The sequence below is a fragment of the Pundamilia nyererei genome, unplaced genomic scaffold (genome assembly GCF_000239375.1).
Source record: "Pundamilia nyererei isolate P.nyererei 1_Seehausen unplaced genomic scaffold, PunNye1.0 scaffold00215, whole genome shotgun sequence".
Classification (NCBI taxonomy): Eukaryota; Metazoa; Chordata; class Actinopteri; order Cichliformes; family Cichlidae; genus Pundamilia; species Pundamilia nyererei.
Genome location: NW_005187616.1, coordinates 523,458 through 550,943, shown reverse-complemented (window position 1 = coordinate 550,943; position 27,486 = coordinate 523,458). Strand labels below are relative to the sequence as shown.

Sequence of the window (27,486 nt, the reverse complement as noted above, 5' to 3'; positions counted from 1 at the left end):
AAGGAGGAAGTGGAAAGTATAGTTGATGTGAAGAACATCTGGAATACAGACTTCAGGCAAATGCTAGATAATAATGGTAGTAATAATAATAATAATAATAATAATAATAATAATAATAATAATGAGTAGTAGTAGTAGCTTTATTATTTAATTTTTAACATCCAGAGATGACTGGAACCACTGAAAAGTGAACAGGGATTTTTAAGGTGAGGCAGATGGGTGTGTACCTTTTTGTTTTATACTCGGCTTTTTTTCTCCTTGTCCTGCCACAGTTCTTATAGAAAGTCATAATAAGTAACCCTGACAGGAAGCAGAGATGATCCTGAGCTGTGTTTTTTATGTTTCATCCTGGGTCTGAAATGACCTGGTCCAAAAGCACAGGTGAAAGAAGTGGGTCTACGAAGGGCAGCAGGGGGCGCTGTGGCCGCTTCTTCTCCCAGGAAACCAAAAGAGGAAGTAACGTACCGCGTGTGACGGTCCCAAATAGGAAAGTGAAGCACAGCAGACACCGGGAGTGGGTTCAACAGGGGCCGAGGAGGGAGTGGGACCAGGCGTTGACTCCAGACCAGGTCGGTGTGATCACGGAGAGTGAATCTATCGGGCTGATAACCGGCAGAGGCGGGTATTTAACAGCGGAAACAGCGTAACGACGGCGGCTAGGTGCAAGTTAGCACGTGCAGAGCGTCAGACGAAGGAGAGGGAGAGTACGTAAAAAGTGACAGAGAGCGACAGGTGGGAAGTTTCTGATTAAAAACGACAGAAACAGGCAGTTATTTGTTGTAGTGAGCAGGTGTGGGAGGCACATATAGGTGCAGCTGTCACTTTAAGAGGACTTTGTAAACTTTATTAACTGCTCGGTTAAAGCAGAAATCATAAACAGTCATTTACTTCCACTTATAACACAGTTACTCAGATTTGGGGAAAATATTGGCTGTAAAAAGCGAGTATTTCGTTCTGTAACTGTAAATCAGATATAAGAAGGAAAAATATAACAGAAAACTGTCCTAAAGCCTGGCAGTGATTACGTCCACAGCCCCAGTGTGAAGTATTATTAATAATGATAATAATAATAAATAGCAGTTTTATGGTTTCATGTAGCTGCTTCTGTCTGTAGTCAGGCTGTTCGTGTGTGAAACACACAAAACTCTGCACATTTAAACCATCCACTCTGTCCTGTTCACAAGACAGGCGCTGACAGCTGAACTGCAGCCACATGATGCCACATTTGGTGTGTGTGTGTGTGTGTGTGTGTGTGTGTGTGTGTGTGGTTCCCCTTTCATGATGAACAGGTGATAGACCTCATGTCCCACTGTCCGGTGCCAGAGAGTGAGGTTTGTTGCTCAGAAACAGGAACTAGCCTGTTTATTTCTGCGCAGGTGTCTTTATTTATTTTTAGCGTGGCTCGGTCTTATGTCCAGAATGGAGACAATAAAAAGCATTTTGCTGTCATCATAACAATAAAAGCAGCACAACTCTCAGGCTCCTTTAGGCAGGTATTTAAATTTTTCCCACAGGAATGTGAGTCAGTCTGACCATGAGCTGAAGCTCGAAACAGTTGCGTGACCTCATGGACGCCACAGCAGAAATCTTTCTGGATCTTTTTAGAGCCACTAAAGTGCAGACACCTCCAAACAAAAATCCAACTATTTCACCCACCAAAACTGGAGCTCAGACTTCTTGGATGGCCTGTTATACAATTAACTGCACAGCGGCCACATCATTGGTCAGATGATGGAATTATAAACACTAAAAAGACACCAACAGCACTGATGTGGTCCAGAAGTCCTGTCCATGGAGCACCACGCCGCTAATAATTCAGTCTTTCAGTGTAAACAAGCAGATATACTCTATATGGAAGAAGCAGCTGGTTAGCAGCAACTGAACTTTCAAAATAAGAGTGGTCAGTGATATTGCAAATTTAACCTCCTTCAAAAATCCTTGAATCTCTTTTGATGTTGACTGAAGCTTCTTTTTTTTTCATGATTCAGCCATTGATTGATTTTCACATTTTTGTGCATTTTCCTTTCAGGATGGGGGACATAGTCGAGGACGAGGTGAGTTTCTACTCCAACGCTCAGGACTACTGGAAGGATATCCCACCCACGGTGGACGGCATGCTGGGAGGCTATGGCAGCATCTCCAGCATCGACATTAACGGGTCCAAGGCCTTCCTGCAGAAATTCCTTGGCGTAAGAACCTCTAAAAAGATTGTAGCATGTTTGAGTAGCACTCTGTGTACAGGGAATTCATGGTTTTCAAACATTGTTTTCAGACATTGGTTGTTAAAATATAAAATTAATAATGAAATGAAAAACCGGAGAACAAGACCTTTCACGTGCCAAGCAGCCACTAATCCGACATGCTGATCTGACCCTTGTAGGGTTCTCCAGTGAATTATTATCATTATGCTTTGGATTATATGTAGGAAAAGCTTATTATTTTGTAATCTGTGGATAAAAATGGGTGATAACAGCTGTATGACCTTCAAAGGGAGCGAGTGCTGCTGTTTCCTTGTTTGTGATGCAGTTGAATTGTGCTTTACTTGGGTCTTTGTGTAAACCCTAGTCATCTTTTTTTCTCTTTCCTCTGCAGGATGGCGAGGGGAAGACTGGCTCAGGCTGCGCTCTGGACTGCGGCGCAGGCATCGGTAGGATCACAAAGCGCCTGCTGCTGCCGCTGTTCAAGACTGTTGACCTGGTGGACGTGACACAGGAGTTCCTGGACAAAGCCAAGACGTACCTGGGAGACGACAGCAAGAGGGTGGGCAACTATTTCTGCTGCGGCCTGCAGGACTTTGTGCCGGAGAGCGGGCGCTATGATGTCATCTGGATCCAGTGGGTCATTGGTGAGTCTGAGTCGGAAAGCAAATGAAAAATGGTGTGCGATTAGATGACCTAAACTTCCATCCATCCATCCATTTTCTTCCGCTTATCCGGGGCCGGGTCGCGGGGGCAGCCGCCCAAGCAGAGAAGTCCAGACCTCCCTCTCCCCAGCCACCTCCACCAGCTTGTCCAGGGGAACACAGCGTGCGCATCGCTGCAGCCGCTGCACCGATCCGTCTGTCGATCTCCGGCTCCCTTCTCCCGTCACTCGCGAACAAGACCCTGAGATACTTAAACTCCTCCACTTGGGGCAGGAACTCATCCCTGACCCGGAGTGGGACCTAAACTTTCCTCATTCTAATTCATTTTTTTGTTCTTTCCACCCTTAGGTCACCTGACAGACGACCACCTAATAGACTTCCTGCGCCGCTGTCAGAAGGCGCTGCGGCCCAACGGTCTCATTGTCATCAAGGACAACGTGTCATATGAGGGCGTGATCCCTGATGAGGAGGACAGCAGCGTGTGCCGCGATCTGAACATAGTGTGCAGCCTGGTTAGCAAAGCCGGCCTCCGCATCGTCCATCAGGAGCAACAAAAGAACTTCCCGAAGGAGCTCTACCAGGTCCACACGCTGGCCATCAGATAGAGGACGAGCGGCGAAGGGGGTGGGGGCGGGGCTTTTTAATAGTCTGTTTTCTATCATGGGTCGCTCTCTAACTGTGGGCTTTGTTTATTCTGGGGTCACTGCAGCGTGGGGTAATGATCAAAATGTTTCTGCATCATCCACAAACGCCACTTCCTGTGCTGGACTTTCTCAGGACGTCCGCCAGATGCAGCTGTGTCGCTGTCTCCTGAACAGTTATCTAACGGACGGTTTCTCTGTGAGGATTTGCTGCTTTTATATCGCCTAGTATTTTTAAAAAGCTCACTTTAAGGAAAATGTGACAGAGATTTTTGTTACTTCTGGACATTTTATAGGAAAAATACACCAAACTGCAGATTAACGATCAATAAAAATGATGTATTTATTGCAGCAGTTTTGATCTGTGAGGCTGGACGTTCTCCTTAAGGTGTTTTTATACGTGTGAACGGTTAGCTAACTGAGTGGTTGTATCCGGGTTACCAGGTTTGTACTACAATTCCTGAAAGCCTGCCTAATGATGCATGGGAGAAAAGAGCACCACATGCATCTGGTGGACGGTGACACCACATTGGATGCTGGGAGTTGTAGTGTAGTGGGATTGTATGAAGGGGCGGAGTCAGTGCTGAGAGTCATTTACCTCAGGGAAGCTGGAAGATAAAAATAAGGAAATGGAGTCAGTGTCGTGTTTCTTTGCTCTCTGTTCACAGCACACAACCAAGCATCTTTATTTACTTTTAGAAACCTGTGGAGCTGTGTTACAATTGGCTGTGCAGTTTCACATCAAAATGAACCGATGCAATGCCCACATCAGGTGTTCAAGCACTACATGAACAAGAATTCTCTTAATGTGGGATTTATACATTAGATCCAGTCACAAACCCTAATGAAAGCCTTCACCTTAATCTGCCGTGCGCCTCCTTATAAACAACTGCATGTCGTGTTTTCACGGCTGATGATGACTGTGATTGGCCTGTTCAGTTCCATTGTTTCTTGTTACAGATGTCAAACCCACCGTCAGCCAGCTGTGGGGGCTACAGCGTAGACTTGTCTTTGCTTGGCATGTCGCCATAGTAACAGCGAATAACCCCGGAGCTTTAAAATGTAGGTTGAGCTAGCCGCTCGTTGCTTTGGCTGATTACTCACAATGATCAACGTCTGCTGTTTTCATAACATTGAGTGGTCAGCAGCAGTGCTGTGGCGTTTGCATGATTTGATTGGCTCATTCCTGTAATGATCAGTAGCTTAGTCACTGGAGTGTTCATAGTCGGCTAATTTCAGATGCAGCCTGATGGTGGATGTATCTTGTATGAATTATTAATTTTCAGGAAGAAACCAGAAACAAAAACACTCTGGAGGAGTTTTCAGATCCAGACAGTTTATTGTGACGTATTTTACTGAATGCTTATAGCTTCATTTAAGAGTTTAGGACCTCACTGACGTACTTTAAGGCAACACTGTTTACTTGGTTTTACTTTCTGGTCAACACACTTAATAAAGCTCAAGAAAGGCAATAAATACTTCACAGATTACCATTATAACTCCTGTTCAGGAGGAATGAACATGCCCTTTATCTGCAGTGCATACAGTTCTCAAAGGGTTTATCTGACTAAAAGTTCACGCCAAATGATTTCATACAGGTTAGATGCAATCAGGCAAACTGATGTGATGAAATATTGTGATCACCACCTGCTGAGATTCTCCTGATGTCACAGACGATCAGAAATGGAGGCAGGAAGGAGGAGAAGAGCGACTTGTTCCTTAAACTGTTTCTGTAACTTGATTCCAGTTGTGAGATGCAATCCTCTCTGTCCCTGTTATTGGGTAATATTCAGTGATGCTGTACACCAGCGACTGTGTGGTGACTACAGTACTCTTCCACAGAAAAAGCTAAAAACTATTGGGTACGTCGTTCACGGATCAGGGTTTAGATCTTCTACTGCTTGACTTTAAAATGATTCATATGTTGGGGGATCAGTGAGGTTTTTCATCATGACCTCCAGAGACTTCTCATGAATGAAAGTGTAGGAAGCACCAGATTTGGTTTGGGTTTCCACAGCAGGCCAACGCAGTAGAAAGAATTAAGGAAACTGGTCCAATGATCTACTGCAGCACATCTCTGCGGCTGCGTCACAATAACAGTCGACTTAGCTCAAAGCAAAGCAGCCTGTTCAGGTTTTTAAAGTAGTGTGTAGAAAATATGCAGATGAAGCTAAAGCCCAACCCTAAAAGCATCCAAACCCACAAACAGAGCCAAAGTGTGAACTTTCTGTGGGGTGAAATGATCTCGTTCTATTAAGAGAGCGTCAAACAGACTTTTGGTTATTCTTTCATTTGTTGGAATAAGTTGATTCTGACAGCTGGACGGATCCCAGTGTAGTCAAAAGGTTGTTGGGGCCGAGCGATCACGACCAGGTCTCGCTCTGAAACCGACCCGTCTTCTCCATGGTCGCCAGCATCTGCTTGGCTTCTTCAGCGGACACACCTCCCGCCTGCTGGAACGCCTCTTTGAGGGCGTCGCACACACTGGCTGGCATCTGTTTAGCGTTGCTGCACGGAAACACAAAGAAGACCTGAAGTTTAGTTAAAGAAGAATCAAAACTAGCTTCCAGATGTGATCCTTAGACAATAAAAGACCAGGGTTTTTGTTTTGTCCCAGAATTGTATTTTAAACTCTACAACCTGAGTTTCAGTGGGGGAGGTTATCAGCGGCAGCTTCGAGGCCTCAGACTCACCCAGCGATGTAAAAACAGGCGTTTTTATTGGCGATCAGGTCCCACAGGAGCTCACCATTGTCCCTCACACGGTGCTGCACATACACCTTTGCCTCCTGAACAAACACAATAATGCTTGAAGGTCAAAACCTACCGAACTCCTGGACACTGGAAGTTTGATCATCTCCCATTTGCTGTTGTTCATATTGGTGATTATTTACAGGGTTAACAGGAGCGTGTTTCTGACCTGGTCTCGAGAGAAGGCCGTGAAGAGGGTGAGGAATCCAGCCTCCATCATCTCCTCCCACTCTGTCCTGAAGTAGAAGTCTTTGGACTTGGAGCGGCAGCCGAAGAAGAGGACGTTAGCTGCCGTGCAGGAAGAGGATGAAGAGGCGTGTCGTCACGTGAGCTCTGAGAGACTGTGGAGCGATTGGGAAATGTAATCAGATATCTCACCAGTTCTCCCCTCAGCGGTCCTCTCCTGTAACACCGATCTGAAGGGGGCCACTCCTGTTCCAGGTCCCACCATGATCACCGGGGTCTCCTTGTCTGAGGGGAACTTCAGACTTCCCTTCTTCACCCACAAAGGCACATACACATCGCCTGGGACACAGATTAGGAAAACATTTAAATTCTTTAATTAGAATGGCTTATTAATCCGATCTAATTATTTAAAGTTCTTCAGGATTTCAGCTGAACTTTATTTAATGAAGACTATCCTATACCACAAGTAGTTTCAGGGTTACATTGCATGAGGTTTGTTCAAAATTAGAGCTTTGTATCCAAAATGAATTTTAAAAAGAGTCGTCATTTGATGCCAGTTCACTGCTGGAATTTGATTAATCAGCCCTAATCTAATCATCAGTGTATGTAGGTGGCTGCTAACAGTTACGGTGAGCATATGCTACAGATAAGGTGGAGTACCTTGTGCAGGATCCAGAGAGGCTAACCAGGAGGAGCAGAGGCCTTTTCGAGGTTTATACAGTTTGGTTTTGTAGCAAACAACAGCCACCAGGACCTGAATCCTGTTTGGGTGGGCCTGCAGGCAGACCACATCTTTACAGTGACGGCTATAACGCTAAAATATAAATACTTTTTAAATCTAATAAAGAAGGATGATCTACCCGCAGAGAGGAGGCGATGGAGAAGGAGCGAGGCTGGATCTCAGGGAAAAGGTCCAGGAGATAGTCCACTTTGAGTTCTGCTGTGGTGTGAGGGAAATCTGCCAGGACCTGCAGCAACAAGGAGCAGATCGGAGGTAAAACGCAGATGAAGACAGATTTATTTATTACACAGGTCTGAATCCTGTTTGGGTTTAATAATTGCAAAATTGCTTCTAAGCTCCACCTCTTTGACCGTTACCTCCAGCATGGTGCGTCGGGGTCGGTTGCAGTAGTTATGCAGCTCATCCTGGCCCGCCGCTGAGCTGAACTCGGCCAGCTTCTCCCGCTCCAGCTTGTTGGTGGCGAAGGTGGACAGCAGCTCGAAGAAGGAGCGGCGAGGCACAGCGGCGATATCCAGGTAACTCTCCACCAGGTGGCGCACCGTGCAGGGCTGAGGAAGCCTGGCTGGGACTGAAAGATGGACTCAGACTGATCAGTGATTGTCTTAAAATTATTTCCAAGCTGCTTTTAAATGAAAACAGTGAGGTCACTGTAGCTACCTCGATCTTTTATATACAGATTATAGATCTGACTAAGAGTCATTAAAACATTCAGAGGTCAGATTTATTCAAAGGAAAGGAAGTGCATTGATAGGAAGGGATATTTAAGAAACAGGGACGGACCTGCAGTGTTGTGTGTGGGGCTGAGAGTGAACCGGGTCTCTGGGTCCAATTTCAGCAGCTGGCAGAACTGCTGCACATCCTCAGGGGCGTTACATGGGCGCATCATCACCACGTCACCGGCAGCAAACCTGGAGGACAGCGACACAGCTGGAGATGGCGGCAGACCAACGAGGCTTACTGCTTTTACTTAAATACTGAAACTCAGGGTCGTATTCAGAGCAGATTCTGCTCCAAACAAGGCGTTTCAGGACAAAAAAAACATGCAGGTCTGAAAAGTAATCTTCAGGGGATCAAGGTTACGTACTCAATGTTGGACCCAGTGACGTCTAACTCAATGTGCCTGACGTCCTGGAAGTGCGACGGCTCCGTCACCCTCCTGTTGAACACCATTCTGGCAGGAAATGGGTGAGACTGGGAGGGGACAGTTTGATCCATGGGAATCCTCAGCTGGACCTCCTCCTTCTCTTGCATGTCGTCCAGGAAGTGGAACGTGTAGGTTGGAGGAAGTCTGTCGCAAAAAAGACAGAACAAACCTATAAATTAAACGTACGCTTTCTGAGAGAGGGACACACGGAGCAGATACTCACGGCTCGTCTTCCCTCAGCGGCATCATGCCGGACAGAGTCGGGTAAAGAGTCGACACTTTCCCCCAAAACGAAGCAAACCAGGGGTCGATCACAGCGTCCGCTCTGCATCAAACACACCGTCAGCTCAGCACACGCGCAACAAACCCTCCGCCATGTTCATGTTTACACTTGTCTCTTACCCGAGGTCATGCTGGTCATCAGCCAGCCCCACGGGCAGCAGCACGCAGGCACCAAGCTGCAGGAGGCGCTTATGGAGCTTCTTGGCCACAAAGTTGAACCTGCGGTGCACACAACATGCACAGGCTTTAACAAAAACCAGACGAGTCACTGTAGGCTAATGGTGAGAACAGCGAGCATAAATCCTGGACTGACTTTGGATACGAGGAGTCTCCCAGGCCCAGGATGGCGCAGTCGAGCTGACTCAGAGAGCCGACAGGTAAAGACTTCTTAAAGAGGAACCGCCAGAAATTCTTAAAACAAAGAACACATGGACGTCTCAGACACAGGTAAAGGTTTTCAAAATATAATTGGCTGTGCATGAAATCTTTTATCATTCTTCAGAAAAACCACAGAGGTTCTCACTGACCCTCAGAATTAGCTTCTTTCTTTAATATAACTTCACTACATTTAATGAAGCCATACAACACTTTACCTTCATATTGATAAGTCCAGGAGAAATCCACCTGTTATGTCCGACGCTACTGACGCTACTGATAGTGTACAACAGTTTTAAAAAAGCTTTAATGTCTCTCTCAGCCGAGAACGTGTTTCATGTGTTTCGCGTGAATCTGATCTGATTTTAATCTGAGGATTCGAATCTAATTCACTCTGAAGCTTTGACCATGACTGACTGACTCAAAAACCTTATGGACAGACCTCAAAGATCCCTACATTTAGCAGGACGAAGAGGGGAAACACTCTAAACTTTGAAAAGGAAAACTCTTGGTTAATTTCAAACTGGAAAGACTTGAAGTAAAAAGGTAATTGTGCTTAAAAATAATATTTCCTTTTTGGAAGGTCACCTTTCACTCTTCCAGTTTTCATTTTTCTTACCTTCATGTTGTCGGGAGGATCTCCCTGACCAGTAGTGGAGCAAACAAAGACGACCAGAGACTCGGTGATCAGGTTGGCCTGTTTGATGGGAGGAAAAAGGCACGCTGTGAGGTTGAGGAGGAGTACTCAGGAGCAGCTCTGGGACTAAAGTTGGGTATAAACATGTGAAACACCGACTGTGACCCCACAGTTATTCCACATTTATCGAGTCACAGCTCTGAAAACTTTAACACCCCCCCTTATTTTTGAATAAGGTCTCACTCACCACATTGTAGTCGTCCAGTGGCATCACTCGGACCCGCAGCCGCCGTCTCTGTGCCTGCCGGGCAAGCCTCTGTGCCGTGTCCTGAGCTGTCCCGGTCTGACTCCCGTACAGAACGAGCAGGGCAGGATTTGACATGACTGCTGACAGAAACACAAGAACAGAAACTCATCATGTTTTGGATACAAAAAAGCCTCAGGGACTAAATTAAACATGGAGCAAAGAGTTTGATTCTCTCTGAGCCACTCAGCATGCAGTCCCACAGCAGGAGTTAGGACACGTGTGGCTCATTCAGGCTAAGACCCTGGTAAACTCGCTCCTGGCTCATGTGACACAGCCACTTATTTTCCTCTTAACTGGCCCCAGATGGGGACTCAGGTTCAGTTTTCCTTGGGTGACCCAGGCAGTGGCGAAGTTCCCAGATGTGACAGTGATAGAGTTTCACTGTCATGGTTAATAACCCAGAGTTTATTGGACAGGAAGCTGCATTTGTTCAGCTGCCTGCTGTGTACATGTAAACAGATGAAGTTCTGAATGAATGTTTTGGTGAAACAAAGATGATGCTCGACTCTGGCGCAGAATAAAGTTTTATCTATTCTATAATAGATACTAGACGAAAACAGTGCCCATAAAGAGAAGACTCGAAACCAATAAACGTAAAGCAGAGCTCTGCTGTTAGTTTTCAGTAAAAACAATCAATTAAACAATACAAACCATAACGTGACTTTAATTCTAATCATCTGACTTTCATCCTTATAAGCATGAGACTGTCTTCGCACATGTACACATGTCTGTGTGATAAATACATGCTGACTCGTCAAACAGGAAACGTTGGCTCTGAACACATTGATTAGCAATACTTTCATTTTTCACTCAGAAATATATGTTCCGCATTTCTTTATTTGGGCCACAACAAACCATTTTCCGTGACCAGCAGGTATCTCGGTTACTTTTTACAGTAGATATAATGAAATGAATAAAATATAACAGTTAAACAGTTAAATTAGCAGGTGTTCACCTTCACTCAGGACTACATAACTGAGCGGCATGCTAACGTGCTAGAATACTAGCTAACCGACTGATAAAAATCTGATCCGCTATTTTACTTATTTCTTTTTTTTCGTCTATAATTCACATTTATGACCACAAGCAAACAAATCCACTCACCGTCGCTGTCTTCGTCGACAATTACCTAGAAACTTATACAAATGAACAAAATAAACTGGTCATGATGACCCTCAACGCCACACTTTACGGCAGGCACGCTGTGATTAGCTCACAGGCCGATGCTGCGTTCAGAGCCCCGGAGGAAAATCAGAAATAGCAAAGTTTACGTAAAAATTCTTTCACAAGCAACTTCTGCTGTTTATTCTTTATTATTTCATTTTTGTTAACATTATTCTTGATGAAGACATAATTTTCATTTAAGTATTAATTAATAACAGCTACAAAGTGACTTATTTTTATTGATTTGTCTTAAATTTGAGCCTAAAACATCTTAAAAAAACATATTTTTTAAATTTAATTTCCTGATTCATCCACTATGTAGCTTCATTATGTCTCATTTAAAAATTATATTAGCCTACAGTGCTTAATGTTGTCTTATGTCAAATATCAAACAGTGACTGCTCTGTGTTTGTCTCCACCTCGTGGTCAAGTAAATTTCCTACAAACCTCCTCACTCCTTCACCTTGAACCACAACAGATGAATGTTCTGGAAAAAGTCAGAGACTTTCTTTTTCTTTTTTAAAAATTTCTTTATAGATTATTAATCATTTGATACAGTCTCTGGTATTATGATAAATGGACTGGTTAAAGCACTTCATATGCTGTCACAGGGACTGTCATCTATGGAATAAGAGCACTTTTGTGATTGATCTGATGGTCACTAAACCACTGAAGAAATACAAAATACTCTTTCATAGTCCGAGAAGCAGATTTTGTGCCGAGTTACAGGAAACAAGATTCACACTGAACAAACTGTGAGAACTTTAGATTTTTAATTTCAGTGTCACTCTGTGGAAGAGCCTAGCACACTATGTCCAACATATTATAATCATTTCAATGTATAGTATAGTGAATAAGTTTAGAAAAGGTGCTGTCACTGAGTGAAAATCCAGAATATTTCAAGGCTGGGCTTAGATCCAGGTAACATCTCTGATCACACTGCTCCAGCCTTCCAACTTCATCAATAGCTCGATAAAATGGAACTCAGGATTTAATCAAATCCAAATGTTAAACCCTCAAATCGACGTTAAAGGTCACAGTAATAGTAGAAAAAGCTCAGAAATGAGTGTGTAGTTGTTTTATAGCTCATGTTTATATACATACACTGTGTTGAGATATCTGCCTGTGTAGTTATAATCAATAAAAAAACACACACACTCTGACCACAGGAAATGACACGTATGGATTTTATATTCATACAGTCTGACGATATCATCACATTGGCGCTGAGGTGGAATCTCTGACACTGAACAAACTCATGTGGAGTTTTTAAAGGAGAGACTTTACTGAAGCATGCGAGAGGTTAAGAGCACTTGGTAAAATACACCAGCATTAGTGATGCTACACACAGACAGGTGACATTTGTTACATGGTACAGGTGAAACAGATGGACGAAAGGAAAAGCAGCAGTAAGAGGCCGAATCAGAGATGGAAACGATGAGCAATGAGGACAGAAATCTTTAAGGATCACCAGACTATACTGAGTTATTTAAACGTTAAGCTTTGGTTACTACACTAGAATTTAAAATAAAAATAAAAAAAAAATCATAGAAAAAGGCACGCATCAGTCATGAAGGCAGTGAACAGTCAGTGAGTGGTGTCATCCACTCGGCTCTTTATATATCACATAAAATAAAAATTACACAACTTAAACAGAACAGACACAAATAAATCCACCAGAGACGACTGGAAACACGTTAAAAAGATCTGAGAATGTCCTTCACAGAATACAGTTTGGTGATTACAGGAAAAGTGGCTCAGCGCTTTAAAAACCCACGAAAAGCTTTTCGACACGACACAGCAGCAGCTTCATCGTCATGCATAAATAGCTGAAAGTGACAGTTGGTGAGGGAAGAGGGTCTAGTTGTGGTAGAGGCGTATGCGCTGGGATATGTTGGCCCGGCACAGAGGGCAGTTCTGCAGGGCATCGCTACACACCTGACAGCAGCACACATGACCACACGGCAGGAAGATCACCTGAGACTGCAGAGACAGGAGAGACAGTGAGTAATCTCAACTTTGAAGCCATCTTTCAGGCTGTCCTGGTTCTCACCATCTTGAATAAGCCATCAGCACTTCCTGTTTCCTCTGCACCCATGCAGGTGGAGACTGTTATTACCAAAATACTTAACAGTGGAAAAAACGTAAAAACTAACACCTCTCATGCCAAAAACTGCAGTTCCTCTAGTGGCCACACAAGGCTCCAAAAGCGTGTCAGTCCCATTGGATCTTATCTGAAGCACAGTTTGCATTAATAGGGGCGTGGCCTCTTTGACAGACAGGTGGATGGCCACACAGGCAGTGTAACTGCTCGGCTTCACCTCAGCTAACTGGAGTCCCTGAACTGGACCTCAGGACCATGTTTGTGCTGTTGGAGCCTTTTCAGTGCAGTTAGCCAATAATAGGGCTGCTGTGAGGATGCTGTACCAACAGACTGACCGAGAAGCCTGAGCTCCAGTTTTGGTGAATAAAACTTGTTAAGTTTTACTGCCATTTAAGATCAGATCAGAAATAAGGGGGAAAAAAAATCAGAAAATCCAGGTTTCAGAGCACAATGGTTCAGCGTTCATCCTGATAACACCTCCTCCTCATTTCTAATGCATTAATGCTCCCAGCAGCAACACTTGTACTGAACCTCAGTAAATCATGTTTGTATAACTGAGATCATGCCTGTCAGTCAAACTTGTCACTTTGCCCCTTTATTAAAACCCCAAACAGTTTTTTATGCTAAAAACGTGTTTTCTGCTCTCAAATCTGACATCTGATCTTATAATCTCATTGAGACTAAACTCATGACCATTTTAGCATTTCTTACCCCGGTCTCCATGCAGACCACACAGTCTGAGCTTCCCGGCCCTTCCACGGGGGTAGGTGCTGACGGGGTGACGGGGGTCCCCGGGGTCCCCGGGGTGAGTGGTGGGCTGGGCATTTGGATGTTTGAGGTGCTGGGAAAGAACGGAGGCGGGGAAGGAGATGGCGCAGAGGGGGTGACTTCCACTTCCGCCTCCTGCTTGGTGACTTTACAAGGTCCTGTAGAGGAGGAAACGGATCACGTCACTTTCCACATGCTAAACACTGAAAATCTAACATCTCTGTCCCATTAAACAGTTGCAGTGTGTCAGTGTTACAATGTGACTAACGCTCAGCTGTGGTGTGATGTGTGGACTGTACCTTGAGGCTGGCGTTCCCGGGCCCAGTTCAGAAGAGCTTTCTGGATTCCTGCTTCACTGATGCCCAACTGAAAACAAAGAATTCCATAAAGCTGATGATTTCATAAACCTGGATGTGACATGACACCATGGATCCAAAAAAACAAAGCTTTAAAAGTTACACTGAGATTATCTTTAAATGCAACATGATCCAGTTGGAGTATAGAAACCTGCAGATGGCTATGTCAGCTACTCAGTGACGAAGGTGAATCAAGACACCATTCACCTTCAGAGTAGAGACCATCAAAACAGCACCTCCCTGTTTTTCTAATTTTACCCGATTTATGAAAATAACAACATCAAATGTATAGTTTAGTCTGATCTGTCAAAAGTAAGAATCTGTCCAAAACACTGCTGGATCCAGAGCCAGGCTGAGCCGTGTCTCTGGTAACAATCTCATCTTTAATATTCAATAAGGCAGAAGTAGTAACTAAATAATGGAGTGAAATAAACCAATTTTCTGTTTCATTACGCTGGAGATTGATTATTTGATGTTGATGTTCATACAGATGCTGGTGCAGAAACTAGACCTGGGCCAATCAAATGACTTCCAGTTAATATGACAGATAATCAAGATAAACATTTTAAAAAATAAAAACAAAAAACAAATCGAGCAGCCCAGACAGAAACTTGCGCTGCAGACGCACCTTCTTGAGGTCGGAGGAGCTCATGTGGTGAAGCGCCTCGGTCGTCACTCGATGATGAGCCAGAATGGGCAGGTAGTGCTGAGCGGACAGTTTGCACAGCAAGTTCACCAGCTCCTTCTCCACACCCGCTTCCTGCAGAGAGATTACAGCTTTAGGTGGGATGCCACACTCTGTTTCCAGATGTTGCAGATGTTCATCTGTGCTATGTAACCTGCATGCGGAGTGACAGCGGCTTAGCGTCCAGCAGCCTCTGGTACTGGATCATCCAGTAGTTCTGCTGGTTGGACTCAGACTTCAGCTCCATCTCAGCCTGAAAAACACAACATGGGTTTTTGTTTATCCTCAGAACAGGAAACACAAACTCTACAAACAGGTATAAAGTTTATTTATAAAGTAGTTTTCATAGACATCTGGTCACAAAGCCATCATAACAACAAAAGGAATAAAAACATTAAAATATAATAGAAAATTAAAATGCATTTAATTGCAATACAAAATGTAAAAGTTAAAACTGAATAAAAGAAAAGAAACCAGAAATGTATTTGAAAGAAACAGGATTGTGAAACTGATTTTTCATGAGAGTTGAAGCTCAAAGAAGAATCAAATATAATGAAAAGATCACGAACGCTGGACTTGTGAGAAGGTAGAAAGAGTTTGACTGACATTTATATAGTTCAGGAGGATCAATAATCACACAATACCCAATCAAGATCATTGATGGAGAGATAGTGCGAGATAAACGGTTAACTGTTCATCCGCTAAAGCTTAAAAGACGCACACAGCAGAATGTCATCAGTATAGAAATGATTTAAAAAATGTCAGAAAATGACTGAATGACACCACATAAAGGAAGGATGTACAAAGCAAATTCTATTGGATTCAGCACTGAGAGTTGTGGAACTTCTTCATCTTATACTGGGACTTGCAAGACCTGCAGCCTTCATCATCTCTCTGAAACAACCTGTTTGAGCTCCTCCCCCTTTAGGCCAACTTTCTTCTGACTGGCTGCCTCTCACAAACAGAGGGTACAAGTTGACTATGCTGAGCCCATTCTGTTTCAGGTCACTATATGAAACGGAGTACTAAGAGTAGACCAAAGCCTTGCTGTATGGAAGCTGACCTCATTATTTGAACCTTAATGTTTAATATGAACACCCACCACAGGAAGTGGAGAAACATGACAGGAAATTAGGAGAAGAAGAACAAAACCGCCACGAGATAATTCCTCACCAGAACCTGCAGCAGCTCCTGCTCTCGCTGGTCTCTCTGCTTCAGCAGCTGCTGCAACATGTCGCTGAGCGCCGTGCGCTGCTCCACCAGAACTTCCTGCACACAAACACACACAAGTGGAGTGACGTTACACACACATCATTATCAGCTGTGGGCAGTCAATGTTTGTTAGTACTAAGGTTTATTTATTCAACATTACAAAAACTTAAATTTAAATATTACACAAAAAAAATTTGGATATCAAATTCAAAAGGCCATGCAGGGCTCGAGTGCAATGTTATAATAAAATACCATAGAAAAAATGCAGTGTGACTCCATCGTTAAAAATAAGTAAATAAAAAAGAACTAATATGAATGAGTTAATATGAATCTTTTCCTCCGCACCAAAGCAGACAGCAGTACAACCAACAGCAGTCGCATAAACTAGCAGCACACACGTGACTGTACACAGCAAAAATACACAACATGAAACGGTTTCATCAGTTTACTTTTGTCAGCATAAATCACACAGGTTGTGCTGTACTGTATTAAAAGCTGTCTGCTGCTGACAGAGAGGTGGTCCTGAGGAGGTGCAGAGCAGTTCATCACCATGTCATCAGCATAAAATCCAAGTTTGTACTTGTCTTATATGACTGAAATTATTTACATATAAAATAAATAGCAGTGGTCCCAGAACTGAACCTTGGGGAACACCTTTTTAGTCTTGCGTTTGCTTGTTTTTTGATAACTCTGCACTGACAGTTCTTTGCATTTTTATTGATCGCAGCTCGATCAGTTAAAAGGACTGTCTAATGTTGGCTGCCGTTTCGCTTTTAAGCTTTCTTCCTAAAACCTCACTGGTAGCCAGTTAAAACCTTAACAGTTTGTTTACTGTAGTTGCCTCTGTCACTCGTTTTAAGTCACACATTTAAAGCTGCTGATCGTTTTCTTGAAATGTTGAACTGCTGCCATGAAGCGATGACATGGAAGTGAAAGTAAACATGGGAGGGCAAACAAAGAAGGCGGTGACACCCACCTGCAGGTTCTCAGCATCCAGATTGCGTCTTTTAATCTCCAGTTTAGTCAGCTGCATTAACTCACCCTCTATGAGATGGATCTGAGGGACAGTGGAGAAGCAGACATGAGGCAAGCAAGGAGAGGGGACATGCTGCCGAGGCTATAATAATCTATGAGAAGCAACTTAAACTGGACATCTTCATTACTGTTAGGATGAGTAAGATGAATCTGATTATGAGCAGATTGTGGGAAAAAGTAAAATGACGTTAATGCCCAGTGTCTTTTCATTTTCAGCTATTTTTTTTCCTTAGACTTGAATTAACTGAGTTTTTTTGGACCTCTGGCAGAAACGAGCTGTAAAAACAAAACAAAGCAAAATAAAAAAACAAATAAAAAAACAATGATGCATCGTCACCGACCTGGTTACGGATGTACCCATGAACGGCGTCTTTTTGGAGCTGCAGCGCCTGGAATGCTGCCTTCTGCATCTCCTCCTGCAAAGACAACCATTCAAGGCAGGTCACCGAGGTGGGTTACCGAGTCCAGCAGCTTTAAACAGAGTGGGGGTTTGATTTCTACTCATCCTACCTCCTGTAAGATCTGGGCGATAGCTTTGGACTTGTCCAGAACTTGGAGGCACAGCATCTTGTCAAACTTCCTGTCTAAATTCTCTAAACTGTTACATAAGGAGAAGAGATTACAACATCTTTCCAAAAGCTGTCACAGGTCTCCCTGTTTATGGTTTGTGTATATGTGTGTTTCTGACCTCCTGCAGGCCTCAGTGACCAGGCTCTGTCTGCGGTAGTCACTGGCCTCCTGGAGGAGGCTCATGGCGCAGCTGTCAGACAGCATCTTCTGCATGGCCGCTAAAAACAGAGAGCAAGGAGAGGGGAAGAAAACACCACATGAGGAGCATGCTAGCTACATTTTGTCTTTTCCAGCTCTATGTTTTCATTCTTAGAGTAGCTTTGCATGATTCACACTTCAAAATAATCCTTCTTTATCTCACACTTTAAGTATTAACTTTCCATACCTGAGATGACCATATTAGGGAGATCCCCTCTCTATGATATCATACAGAGCCAGAGTAGAAAAAACTGAGTAAAATTATGTGTTTTAATGCCTGAATGAGACAAGCTCTATACCTGCCACCTCCTTCTTCCTCAGTGAGTTAGCTTCTTCCTGCGTGATGGTGGTCAGATGTTCCATACGGATCCTGAGGGGAAAACATTTTGTTTCAGCATTTCACTGCAGACTTACAGGAACTTTTTTTTTTTTTTTTTCTTTTTCTTACAGGAACTTTCTATAACTTCCTGTGTTTAAAACGGCTAAGTCCTAAACAGGATGTGAAGAAACAATCACTGTGGCTTTATCAACAAAACATCTTTGTAATGTGTTGACAAGATATCAACTGAAGTCCAACTAGGACCACGCTGTACCCTCATGAAATATCTCACACAACTACCAGCACCTCCATCACAATACAGCATCGCCACTGGCTTTGATGGAGTCAGATTCCAGACAGGAGCAACGCAGCAACTCACGATCTGTATTCCATTAAGATCAGAATATGAAAATCAAGCCCTCCAAACTGGTTCGTAAAGTGTTCTTTTGTCCTGCTGTTATTTTTTTTTTACCCTCCCATCCCTGAAAGCACTTTATGCATCTCCTTCACAAAGTGCTCCAGAAATAGACAGCTAAGTGGGAAACAATTGGATGAGTGCTGCTGTGTTGTAGAGTCTTATTTCTCTTCCCTGTGTGTTATGGATCATTGGTCAGAACACTCACCGATCCTCCTCCATGGCTTGGAGGAACTCTGCACTCTTTTTCTGCCTGCAAGGATGCAGATGAACACACTGCAGTTAGCACAGACTCATCAGTGGAGACGCCATATTTAAAGTATCCGCAGAAACCCCTCCTTCAGACCTGTTGTTGTCCATCAGCAGGCTGCTGATGCGACTGCTGATGTTGTCTTCAGCTTGTCTGACTTTCTCCAGCACCAGTTGCCTCTCAGCCTCCTGAGCTCTCTGCTGCTTGCTGACGCCCTGCTCCACCCTCTCCTGCTCCTAAAAGGCACACACAGCATATAAAACAGGCAATTTTAGGAATTACACACAGAATCATCATCATCAGGGATGATTCGGTGTTAACAGAAAGAAGGAGCTGACAATTAAACCTCTCAAGAAGACTTCTGGGCGGTTGTTATTACCTGTCGGACTGAGTTGAGGATGTTCTCCTTGTTGGAGTTTTTCATCATTACAAGCTGGGTATGCTCCCTTTGCTTCTCCTCCAGGTGCTTCTCGAAGGCCAACTTCTCCTGCTGCTTCTGCTCCTGCAGGACATGCAAACCAGTCAGAAAACTTTCAAACTTCAGCTGCTCAAACACAGGTTTCACTTTATTCAGCTCATGTAAAAATAATGCAACACCTCTGAACAGAAAGCCTTATCTGCAGATTCTCAGCCCTCTAAATAATAACTACTGCTACAGTCTGCAGCCAGTTTCCACAATAATAAGCTAAAAAAAAAAATTCTGTGGGGACAGAACAAGAAATTGTAATAAGAACAAATAAAATAAGAATATTTAATTTCACTGAAACAATTAAAACACAAAAAAGCAGCAAAGGAACTACAAAACTTATCAGAGTCTAGAAATGGAAATTAAACTGGGACCTAAAATCGAACCTTGTGGTGCACCACAGTAACGCTTCAGTTGAGAAGTTGGTGGTCAAAAAAGTTATTTTCAGAAGACAGCAGGAAATCAGATACGTGTACTGTCCTTTATGGCACCTCGTGTTTGAAACTGACCGAAAAAAATTACATCAAAACTGCTCTCTGCTAGGAGAAGGGCTTTTGTTCTCTTTGTGTAATGTACTCAAAAGTTCGGTAAAAGCTAGTAGTTGTGTTGAAAGATGTGCTATAACTTTGTTCTTCACCCTGGTGTTGCAGAAAAACGACACAGGAAATATTAAAGAAAACTTGTATGCCTGAAAGAAGTAGAAAAGGTACTAGATAAAACTAAGATATTAAAAGATGTTGAAGAAAAATGAGGAATGTCTTGTCACCAACCTTTCTCTTCTCGTAGTCACTAAATTTGTTCTGCAACAGAAAAAGAGGAAACACTGAAAGACACTTGTAGTATCTCACACAGAAATCCATAAACGTATCAAAGAAGCTGGTGTTCGTGTCCTCTACACACTCCACAAGAGAAAGCTGTACCTGCCAGGCCTCATCCAACCCATCCAGGCAGTCGGAGCTCTGCCTGCTGCCGTCGCTCTCCAGCACCGGCAGGAGGTACTGAGAGGGTGGGCAGTACTCCTCTCCCAGCTCTGGAAAGCAAACCAACCAACCAGTCAATTCATCTTCATGCTGCCCAAACCACAACAATCATACAGCACATTTTTAGTTTACACCGTGATGTGACACAGAGAAGCCTAGATATTAAAACTTCTAACTTGTGCCAAAACAACAGTTTTGGTCTCTATAGATGGGTTCCACCTTAATAACTGCTGTTCATTAACCAGGAGGGCATATGCAGGTCTTTTGAGTTCATGAGCCTCCTGATGCTACGGTCAGCAAAGTGTACAATGCTGTTAAAGTGGTGGAGCTGCAGGCTGGACCAGGAATTCTCACGGCCTGATTAAAACAACATGAGGTAATGCCAAGATGAAAGTCGCTGCCTCAGCAGAAGTAACCGCACACATACGAGAGAGGGAGAAGTGAAACAGTAAAAATACACATGCATGTTCTGATTTCAGATTCAGTGTCTGTGTTCGTGTCAAATCTGTGAATTTTACTGAACTCTTTGTAGAATTTATTGCCGTTTGTTTAGAGTAACTGTGTTGTGGAAGACCTGAAGCTTTTTTTTTTTCCCTTTTTTTCCCTTTTTCAGCTTTATTGACAGGAAAGCGGAAGGAGAAAGAGAGGGGATGACATGTGGCTAAGAGCCACGGGTTGGTTTCGAACCTGGGCCGGCCACTCTCAGCCATATCTCTCGTATGGCATGTGATCGCCCGCTCAACGCACTGAGCTAAACCAGCATCCTGGACCTTAAACTCATCTGATGTTTTTCTACAACATTTCTTTTATATGCAATATATTGTAAGCATCTGAAATCTTTAAACTAATTATTCACGTTCCATTCATGTACAACACCATCAGTTCAAAGACAAAGTCATAGCTTTGTCTCTTTTTCTGTGACAGGAAGTTAAAAACATGCAGACCGGGCACCCAAAGCCAACCGATATGATCGAGGTGTAAACCACATTCACACAGACGTGCTGACGCTAACTAGCGAAGGAAGAAGTCTACTGCTGCCAGAGCTGCTAACATTAGCCACACTCGGCTCATATCACGTTTACATGAACGTGCTGTTACACCAAAGGCTGCACAGTTCCTGCACTATTTAAAAATATCAAAGTTTTTCCTTTTAAGACCTTTTTTAAGACGTAGTAAATAAGAACTAACACATAATCGTGTGGAAAAAAATGTTGTATTTTTAACCCTTTTTTAAATCCTTTTTTTTAAACCAGTTTTTTTCTTTATACTGGAAATTAGAAACAAACTCCCTGCTATCTTTCCTTTTTTTCTGTGCACTTCTGCATTTTGAACCGAACAACAAATCAGCATCATCATCTGCTTACCTCATCTGTGACGCGGCACGGGAAAACACAGAAAGACCAACATTTTCATTTCTTGTTTCCTCAAATTTAAAATTTCAAGATTAATGTGTAAAAACAGATTTATTTATTTATCATTATTTATTTTCTATGAATTCTGAACAGACTGTGCCTTTTTTATTATTATTGTATCACTGATGCAAATAGATAAATACTCACTTGAAGCATGTTTAGAAAAGATTAAACTTCTGATAAAAACTTCACTGTTGTTACAAGAAACCATCAATCGATTACAATTTAGTCTGCGTCATCGCCACAGGCTCATTATTTGCAACACAGCAAAGAAGCATCAGCATCTGCGCCCTATGTGGTAAATCTAAGGAGCTACTAAATCTCAGTGAGCCAGTAGGAAAGGCAGCAATCAACAGAATTCTCACCTACAGTTTGAGGAAATAAGACATTTTAAGATTAATTTTCTTGACTGTGATCTCAGACAGGAACCCTGTAGGTTTACGTTTTTCTGCCGTTAATCAACAAATAAATGAGTGACCACGAGCGGCAAATCCTACCCGTGCACAGGAAGCGTTGGATGCTCTCTGTTCCCTCTGTGCACACAGACGAAGGTGGGAAGGACATCATGGCAGCATCAAGGCTAAAACTCTGTCACAGAAACACACACACACTTATAAAACACCAGTTTGTTTTCAGCCTTCCTGTAGGTCTGAATCAGTGGACACCTCACCTCTAAGGTGCGGATGTAGGCCAGCGCTTTGGGAAGCGTCACAATGTTGTTGTCACTCACATCGAGTGTCCGCAGGCTGCTCAGAGAACCAACAGAGGACGGCAGCTCAGTGAGGCAGTTTCCTGTTAGAGAAAAAGAAAATACACAACTAGCTTCTTGTGACTCATCTCGCTTCAGAGCAAGCAAGCAGGAAGCATCGTACCCTTTAAATTAAGAGTCTGCAGGAGGCACAGGTTCCCGATGGAATCTGGCAGGGCCTTCAAACGGTTCTTCTCCACATTCAGGATCTGACACAAGAAGAAAGACCGCAGGTGGATGCTGACGACATTTATTCACACTTACTTCCCGTATAACTGGAGAGCAGGCTTTACCTGCAGCGCCGTCAGTTTCCCGATGTCCTCTGGCAGAGAGGTGAGTTTGTTCTCATGCAGGTCTAAAACCTTCGGAGGGTCACAGGAGGGTTTTCTCAGAAAATAAATCCAGCACTAACATCTGCATGCTAACTCTAACAAACTCTAAGGTAACACAGAGTTAAAAACGATGATGAGCTATGAGCCTCAAGCTGAGGTACACATTCAAAATGCAGTACGTTTAAAAACAAAAAACGAGAGAAACACCATCACCTATGAAGAGGATATGATGATGTCACAGGGTCCCAGGGCTTACCTTTAATGTAATGAGGGTGCTGATGTCAATGCCTTTGGGCACCAGATGCCGCAGCTCGTTGTTGTGGAGGATAAGTACCTAAATGAAAGAAACAGAGGTAACATTTTCATTGCTCTATCTGCTGTTAGTCTGTGAGGGTAGGCCACTCAGAAGAGAGATAGCTAAAAAGAGGAGGAGCTAAAGCACTAGTTGAAGCTCTAAGTTCTGGAGTCTGAGGAATATTGTGTGTGAGATTTTTTGCAGAAACTCTTCACTGAGTAAATAAATATCAAACCACTTAAAAGCTCTGCAACTCTGTCTCACCTTCTTATGAAGCACTTTGCTGATGGAAAAGGCACTCGAGGGGGCCTGTGATGTAACACACAAAAACATTAGCTGTAGCCAGCACAATTTAATCACATCTTAGCCAATCTCAGGAAAAAAATGGGATAAAAGACTCAAAGAAAAGAATGAAAGAAAAATGCTGTTCTGTTGATGGTGGCACAGCTGGAAGTAATCTCTCAGCAAAAATAGCAATAATAAAAACACAGTTTAGCTCCAACTTGGCTTTTTCTTTTTTTTTAATAGAAGTCGAAAACTGCTAACTAATCGATTCACATTGTGACTCATTAGTGCTCCCACTAATGACTCCCTGCTCTCTTCCATTTCTCTTCTGTTTGCAGAGTTTTTCCTTTGTTTAGGATAGATTAGGACTTTTTTGTCATAACACATGTATAATTATATAAAATATATATGCAGGGTAACGAAATACAATTGGCTTCTAATCAGAAGTGCAAGAGCAGTAAGTGCAATAAGAGCAGATTATATAAAAAATGTGGGAATATTGATGAACAGATTATCCACAAATAGGTTAAGTAAACAGGTGTTCATATAGCTATACAGAGAGCAAAAATACTAGTAGTTTAGAAGTATTAGTAGTTTGCTAACATAACAGAAAAAGAGAAATAAAGACTACTGTTACTCATCAGGTTAATGTGTAAACCACAACACGATGGCTGTCAGGGATCAGTGCAGCTTTCCTCTCACCTCTGACAGCCCACAGGCTGAGATGTCCAGGATGTCATCAGCACCAGCTTCCTTAGACTGAGGAGAATAACTAAGAGTAAGCGGGTGGATTTGTGATAGATACGTTAACACTAGCACCAGCAGCAGCTTCTTCTTACCCGGCACAGCTGATACTCGAGTCTCTTCTGGCAGTCCTCGTTGGGCTTCCTCTTCCTGAAGAATAGAGGCATCCTGACCCCGGGTGTTTTCCCTTCCTGTTCCCTCCCCCTCCACTCAAACAAGAGTCACACGGAGGTCTGACGGACAGGTTGGAAAACCCTGACCACACCACCTGCACTCTAGGAGAAGCAGAGACATGAAAGACTAATCAGATAAATAAGAATTTAACTTGTATCACAGAAACACAATAAGCTGTAGTGTGATTACTGAATGATTTAAAGGGAACAATTCCGCTCATTTACAGCACTACATTTTTATCCCGGGACTAAACTATTTATGGTTTAGTTTAGGAGGTATATGAAGCCTTTCAGCTCACTCTCTGTCTGAGACAAGCTGTTTTACCCCTAAAGCCTTCACAAAGCTCTGTGTAGGTGTTAAAGGTGTTTCTGTAACTATGGATTACACTCCTCCTCATCCCACCAGTGTTCAGAGGTGAACAATCGCAGATTTCCAATGTATTCACACAAGTAACATTATTAATATGTCTATTACAATGCTCAGAGAAATTAGAACACTTAAATCACCCATTCATCCATCCATCGATCTTCATCCGCTTTATCCGAGGCCGGGTCGCGGGGGCAGCAGCCTAAGCAGAGAAGCCCAGACCTCCCTCTCCACCTCAGCTGGCTCCTTTCGATGTGGAGCAGCAGCGGCTCTACTCTGGGCCCCTCCCGGATGGCCGAACTTCTCACCCTATCTCTAAGGGAGAGGCCAGCCACCCTTCAGAGGAAGCTCATTTCCGCCGCTTGTATCCGCGATCTCGTTCTTTCGGTCACTACCCACAGCTCATGGCCATAGGTGAGGGTAGGGATCGACCGGTAAATTGAGAGCTTCGGTTTTACACTCAGCTCCCTCTTCACCATGACGGACCAGTGCAGCGGAGTGCAGAAGCCGCATCACTGCAGCCGCAGCCCCAATCCGTCTGTCGATCTCCGGCTCCCTTCTCCCATCACTCGCGAACAAGACCCCGAGATACTTGAACTCCTCCACTTGGGGCAGGAACTCATCCCTCAGATTTGGAGGTGCTGATCTTCATTCCCGCTGCTTCACACTCGGCTGCGAACCGTTCCAGTGCGAGCTGGAGGCCCCCGCCCGATGAAGCCAACAGAACCACATCATCCGCAAAAGGCAGAGATGAGATTCTGAGACCACCATATATATATAGATGTCTATGAAAAGTAAAATGCCTCAGTGTTTTCACATTCAGACAGTTCAATGTGAATGCGAATGCAGCTGCAGTAAACAGCACGGCCCCTTGGGCTTACACTTACACATTGAAGCAAATGAATACAAATTCAAACGAAAATTACAAAATTATGTTTTACTTTTTAAATTCATAAACAGCTACACTGATTTACATTGTATATAATGGCATTATTTGGTTTATTTATTGACTTATTTGTTTATGAATAGACTTTAAAGACTTGGTTGCTCAGTTCATTCCTAGATGTTTCACAATGACATATGTGATCTGTATGATCGCAGTCACGGGGAGCTTGGTGTATGGATTTTCCCACAGCTGAAGGCCCTTGTGGGTGTGGCTTTGGGGAGGGGAACGGAGGATTACCGTAAACTGACATGACGTTAATCAGTAGAATTAGAAAAAGATAATAAACCTCAGTAGACTTTAAACCTGATGACAACCACCTTTAACCCACCTGTGCTCACCTTTTGACAGCCGACACGTTCAGCTACACTAAACTGTGCTGACGGATAAGCTAACATGCTAAAAGATAACATTAAACTGTAGCCTGTTGGAGTGTGTCAACAGCAGGAAGTGGAGTCAGAGTAATGTCAGGTTTCAAACTCACCGTGTGATTATTACAGTCTCTCCTATTCTTCGCTGTTCTCAGGATAAAAATGTTTAAAGGAAGCTCCGATGTTCGCTAACATGTGAAGTAGCTGGTCCAGTTAGTCGATTTTAACTATTTAAATCTGAACTCCTCCCCACTTTACCCTCGTAGCTCATAAAAAGAAAGCCATACGGTAATATTTCCACTCAGATCGAATGAGGCTGACTGCTGCTAACCTACACGAGCTGATTAATGCAATCAAAACAAACAGTTAACTGCATTTTTCTTCTTCTCCGCCCCGTTACCGGCTCCAGCGTGATAGCAGGAGCCTGTCGCCCCCTATAGTTCACACTGCGCATGTGCACATAAGTCATATCAGGTCGCACTGCCGCTGATATTTCAAAGAGTGGTGTAGACTTCTTGTTTTTGCTTTGCTCCCATCTTACTTACTTAATTATAATAACTGAAAAAGGTGTTTGATTATGTAGATTTTCAGTCATCCAGTTTAGGGCGGTCTTATGAGTCCTATGAATTGCATACCTGGGAACCTCCACCTTTTGTCTTAAAAATGAAGACTCCTCTTGGAGGAGATGTGAAATATCTTTACTAACTTAAACAAGCCCAGGTCCTTTCCTATTTAAAGCTCCCACAAAAAAATAGTCTGCGCCGAAGATTCAGGCTAAATTTGGCAAAAGGGCATTCAGATCTAAAAACGTTTTTAAACAGCCCGAAGGCTGAAAATGCTGCGTCTGAATATTTGTTACCTCTGTTTTTTAGCCCGATAATTTAGAAAACACGCTCCTTTAAGGTAGTGCAGCTTCTTTGCACTTACCCCGCACGTGAGCACTTTGTCCAGCAGGGGTCGCGCTAGGCACGTTTATGCCACACCGAACGAAGCCCGGCTGTTTGCATGTGGCAGTAATTATAATCTCAGAGGTGTGCTCTTAAAGCATGATGTTTTTGATTGTGGTTTTAAGCCTCACCCTCTCTGCATGCTTTATAACTCCACTGACTAAACACACCTGGTCGGTTTAATAAAAATATTAACATAACCAGATAACCTGCAGACCTGAACCCGAGCAGTGTTTATCACAGCCCTCTGCAGGTGTGATGTATGACTCTGAACCCACAAGAGGCGCCCGCGCAGCTATAAATAACCACATAATTAAAGGTGTTGACAGGGAACTGACACTGTGGTTAGAGCTGCTCTCCCCGGAGCCCCCCTTTAGTTTAAAAAGCTTCACACACACTACAGATCCCCCCCTCCAACAA

The 27,486-nt window shown here is 43.4% G+C and overlaps 3 protein-coding genes across 4 annotated transcripts; 1 reads left to right on the top strand and 2 right to left on the bottom strand.

The window, feature by feature from the left end:
- Positions 1-432: 432 nt before the first annotated feature.
- ntmt1 (N-terminal Xaa-Pro-Lys N-methyltransferase 1) lies at positions 433-4,138 on the top strand. The gene is made up of 4 exons (XM_005748167.1): positions 433-569; positions 2,030-2,189; positions 2,593-2,845; positions 3,212-4,138. Exons 2-4 carry the CDS (start codon positions 2,031-2,033, stop codon positions 3,466-3,468), a joined length of 669 nt encoding a protein of 222 aa, XP_005748224.1. The 5' UTR covers positions 433-569; position 2,030; the 3' UTR covers positions 3,469-4,138.
- A 682-nt stretch (positions 4,139-4,820) lies between these two features.
- On the bottom strand, positions 4,821-11,157 carry ndor1 (NADPH dependent diflavin oxidoreductase 1). 2 transcript variants are annotated; one of them, XM_005748165.1, is made up of 15 exons: positions 11,032-11,157; positions 9,868-10,007; positions 9,603-9,680; positions 8,922-9,019; positions 8,729-8,827; positions 8,550-8,651; positions 8,267-8,470; positions 7,963-8,090; positions 7,539-7,750; positions 7,301-7,408; positions 7,101-7,215; positions 6,633-6,779; positions 6,424-6,542; positions 6,198-6,292; positions 4,821-6,012 (listed from the first exon to the last, which is right to left on the bottom strand). In XM_005748165.1, the coding sequence occupies exons 2-15, from the start codon at positions 10,000-10,002 to the stop codon at positions 5,868-5,870; spliced, it is 1,785 nt and encodes a 594-aa protein (XP_005748222.1). In that variant the 5' UTR covers positions 10,003-10,007; positions 11,032-11,157; the 3' UTR covers positions 4,821-5,867. The 2 variants fall into 2 exon arrangements, with proteins under 2 accessions (XP_005748222.1, XP_005748223.1); XM_005748166.1 differs by having other exon boundaries at positions 9,868-10,004.
- Positions 11,158-12,264: 1,107 nt separating this feature from the next.
- On the bottom strand, positions 12,265-26,556 carry lrsam1 (leucine rich repeat and sterile alpha motif containing 1). Its single transcript, XM_005748164.1, has 25 exons — positions 26,233-26,556; positions 24,361-24,540; positions 24,224-24,280; positions 23,501-23,545; positions 23,198-23,275; positions 22,903-22,971; positions 22,734-22,818; positions 22,532-22,653; positions 22,359-22,449; positions 20,390-20,499; positions 20,240-20,269; positions 19,383-19,505; positions 19,100-19,239; positions 18,962-19,006; positions 18,319-18,389; positions 17,940-18,039; positions 17,762-17,849; positions 17,593-17,667; positions 17,193-17,273; positions 16,178-16,273; positions 15,159-15,257; positions 14,948-15,079; positions 14,263-14,329; positions 13,907-14,121; positions 12,265-13,074 (listed from the first exon to the last, which is right to left on the bottom strand). Exons 2-25 carry the CDS (start codon positions 24,430-24,432, stop codon positions 12,952-12,954), a joined length of 2,214 nt encoding a protein of 737 aa, XP_005748221.1. The 5' UTR covers positions 24,433-24,540; positions 26,233-26,556; the 3' UTR covers positions 12,265-12,951.
- Between the last annotated feature and the right edge of the window lie 930 nt (positions 26,557-27,486).

Bases quoted from the DNA above. Each gene is read 5' to 3' on its own strand.
- ntmt1 (XM_005748167.1), top strand. From the start codon at position 2,031: ATGGGGGACATAGTCGAGGACGAGGTGAGTTTCTACTCCAACGCTCAG. The intron at 2,190-2,592 runs GTAAGAACCTCT...TTTCCTCTGCAG, and splicing joins TCCTGCAGAAATTCCTTGGC to GATGGCGAGGGGAAGACTGG. The intron at 2,846-3,211 runs GTGAGTCTGAGT...TTCCACCCTTAG, and splicing joins CTGGATCCAGTGGGTCATTG to GTCACCTGACAGACGACCAC.
- ndor1 (XM_005748165.1), bottom strand. From the start codon at position 10,002: ATGTCAAATCCTGCCCTGCTCGTTCTGTACGGGAGTCAGACCGGGACA. The intron at 8,828-8,921 runs GTCAGTCCAGGA...TGTGCACCGCAG, and splicing joins GGAGACTCCTCGTATCCAAA to GTTCAACTTTGTGGCCAAGA. The intron at 7,216-7,300 runs GTAGATCATCCT...GTCTGCCTGCAG, and splicing joins CCATCGCCTCCTCTCTGCGG to GCCCACCCAAACAGGATTCA.
- lrsam1 (XM_005748164.1), bottom strand. From the start codon at position 24,432: ATGCCTCTATTCTTCAGGAAGAGGAAGCCCAACGAGGACTGCCAGAAG. The intron at 22,819-22,902 runs GTAAAGCCTGCT...TTCTTGTGTCAG, and splicing joins GGAAACTGACGGCGCTGCAG to ATCCTGAATGTGGAGAAGAA. The intron at 14,330-14,947 runs GTGCGTCTGCAG...CTTTGTTTTCAG, and splicing joins GCTCCTCCGACCTCAAGAAG to TTGGGCATCAGTGAAGCAGG.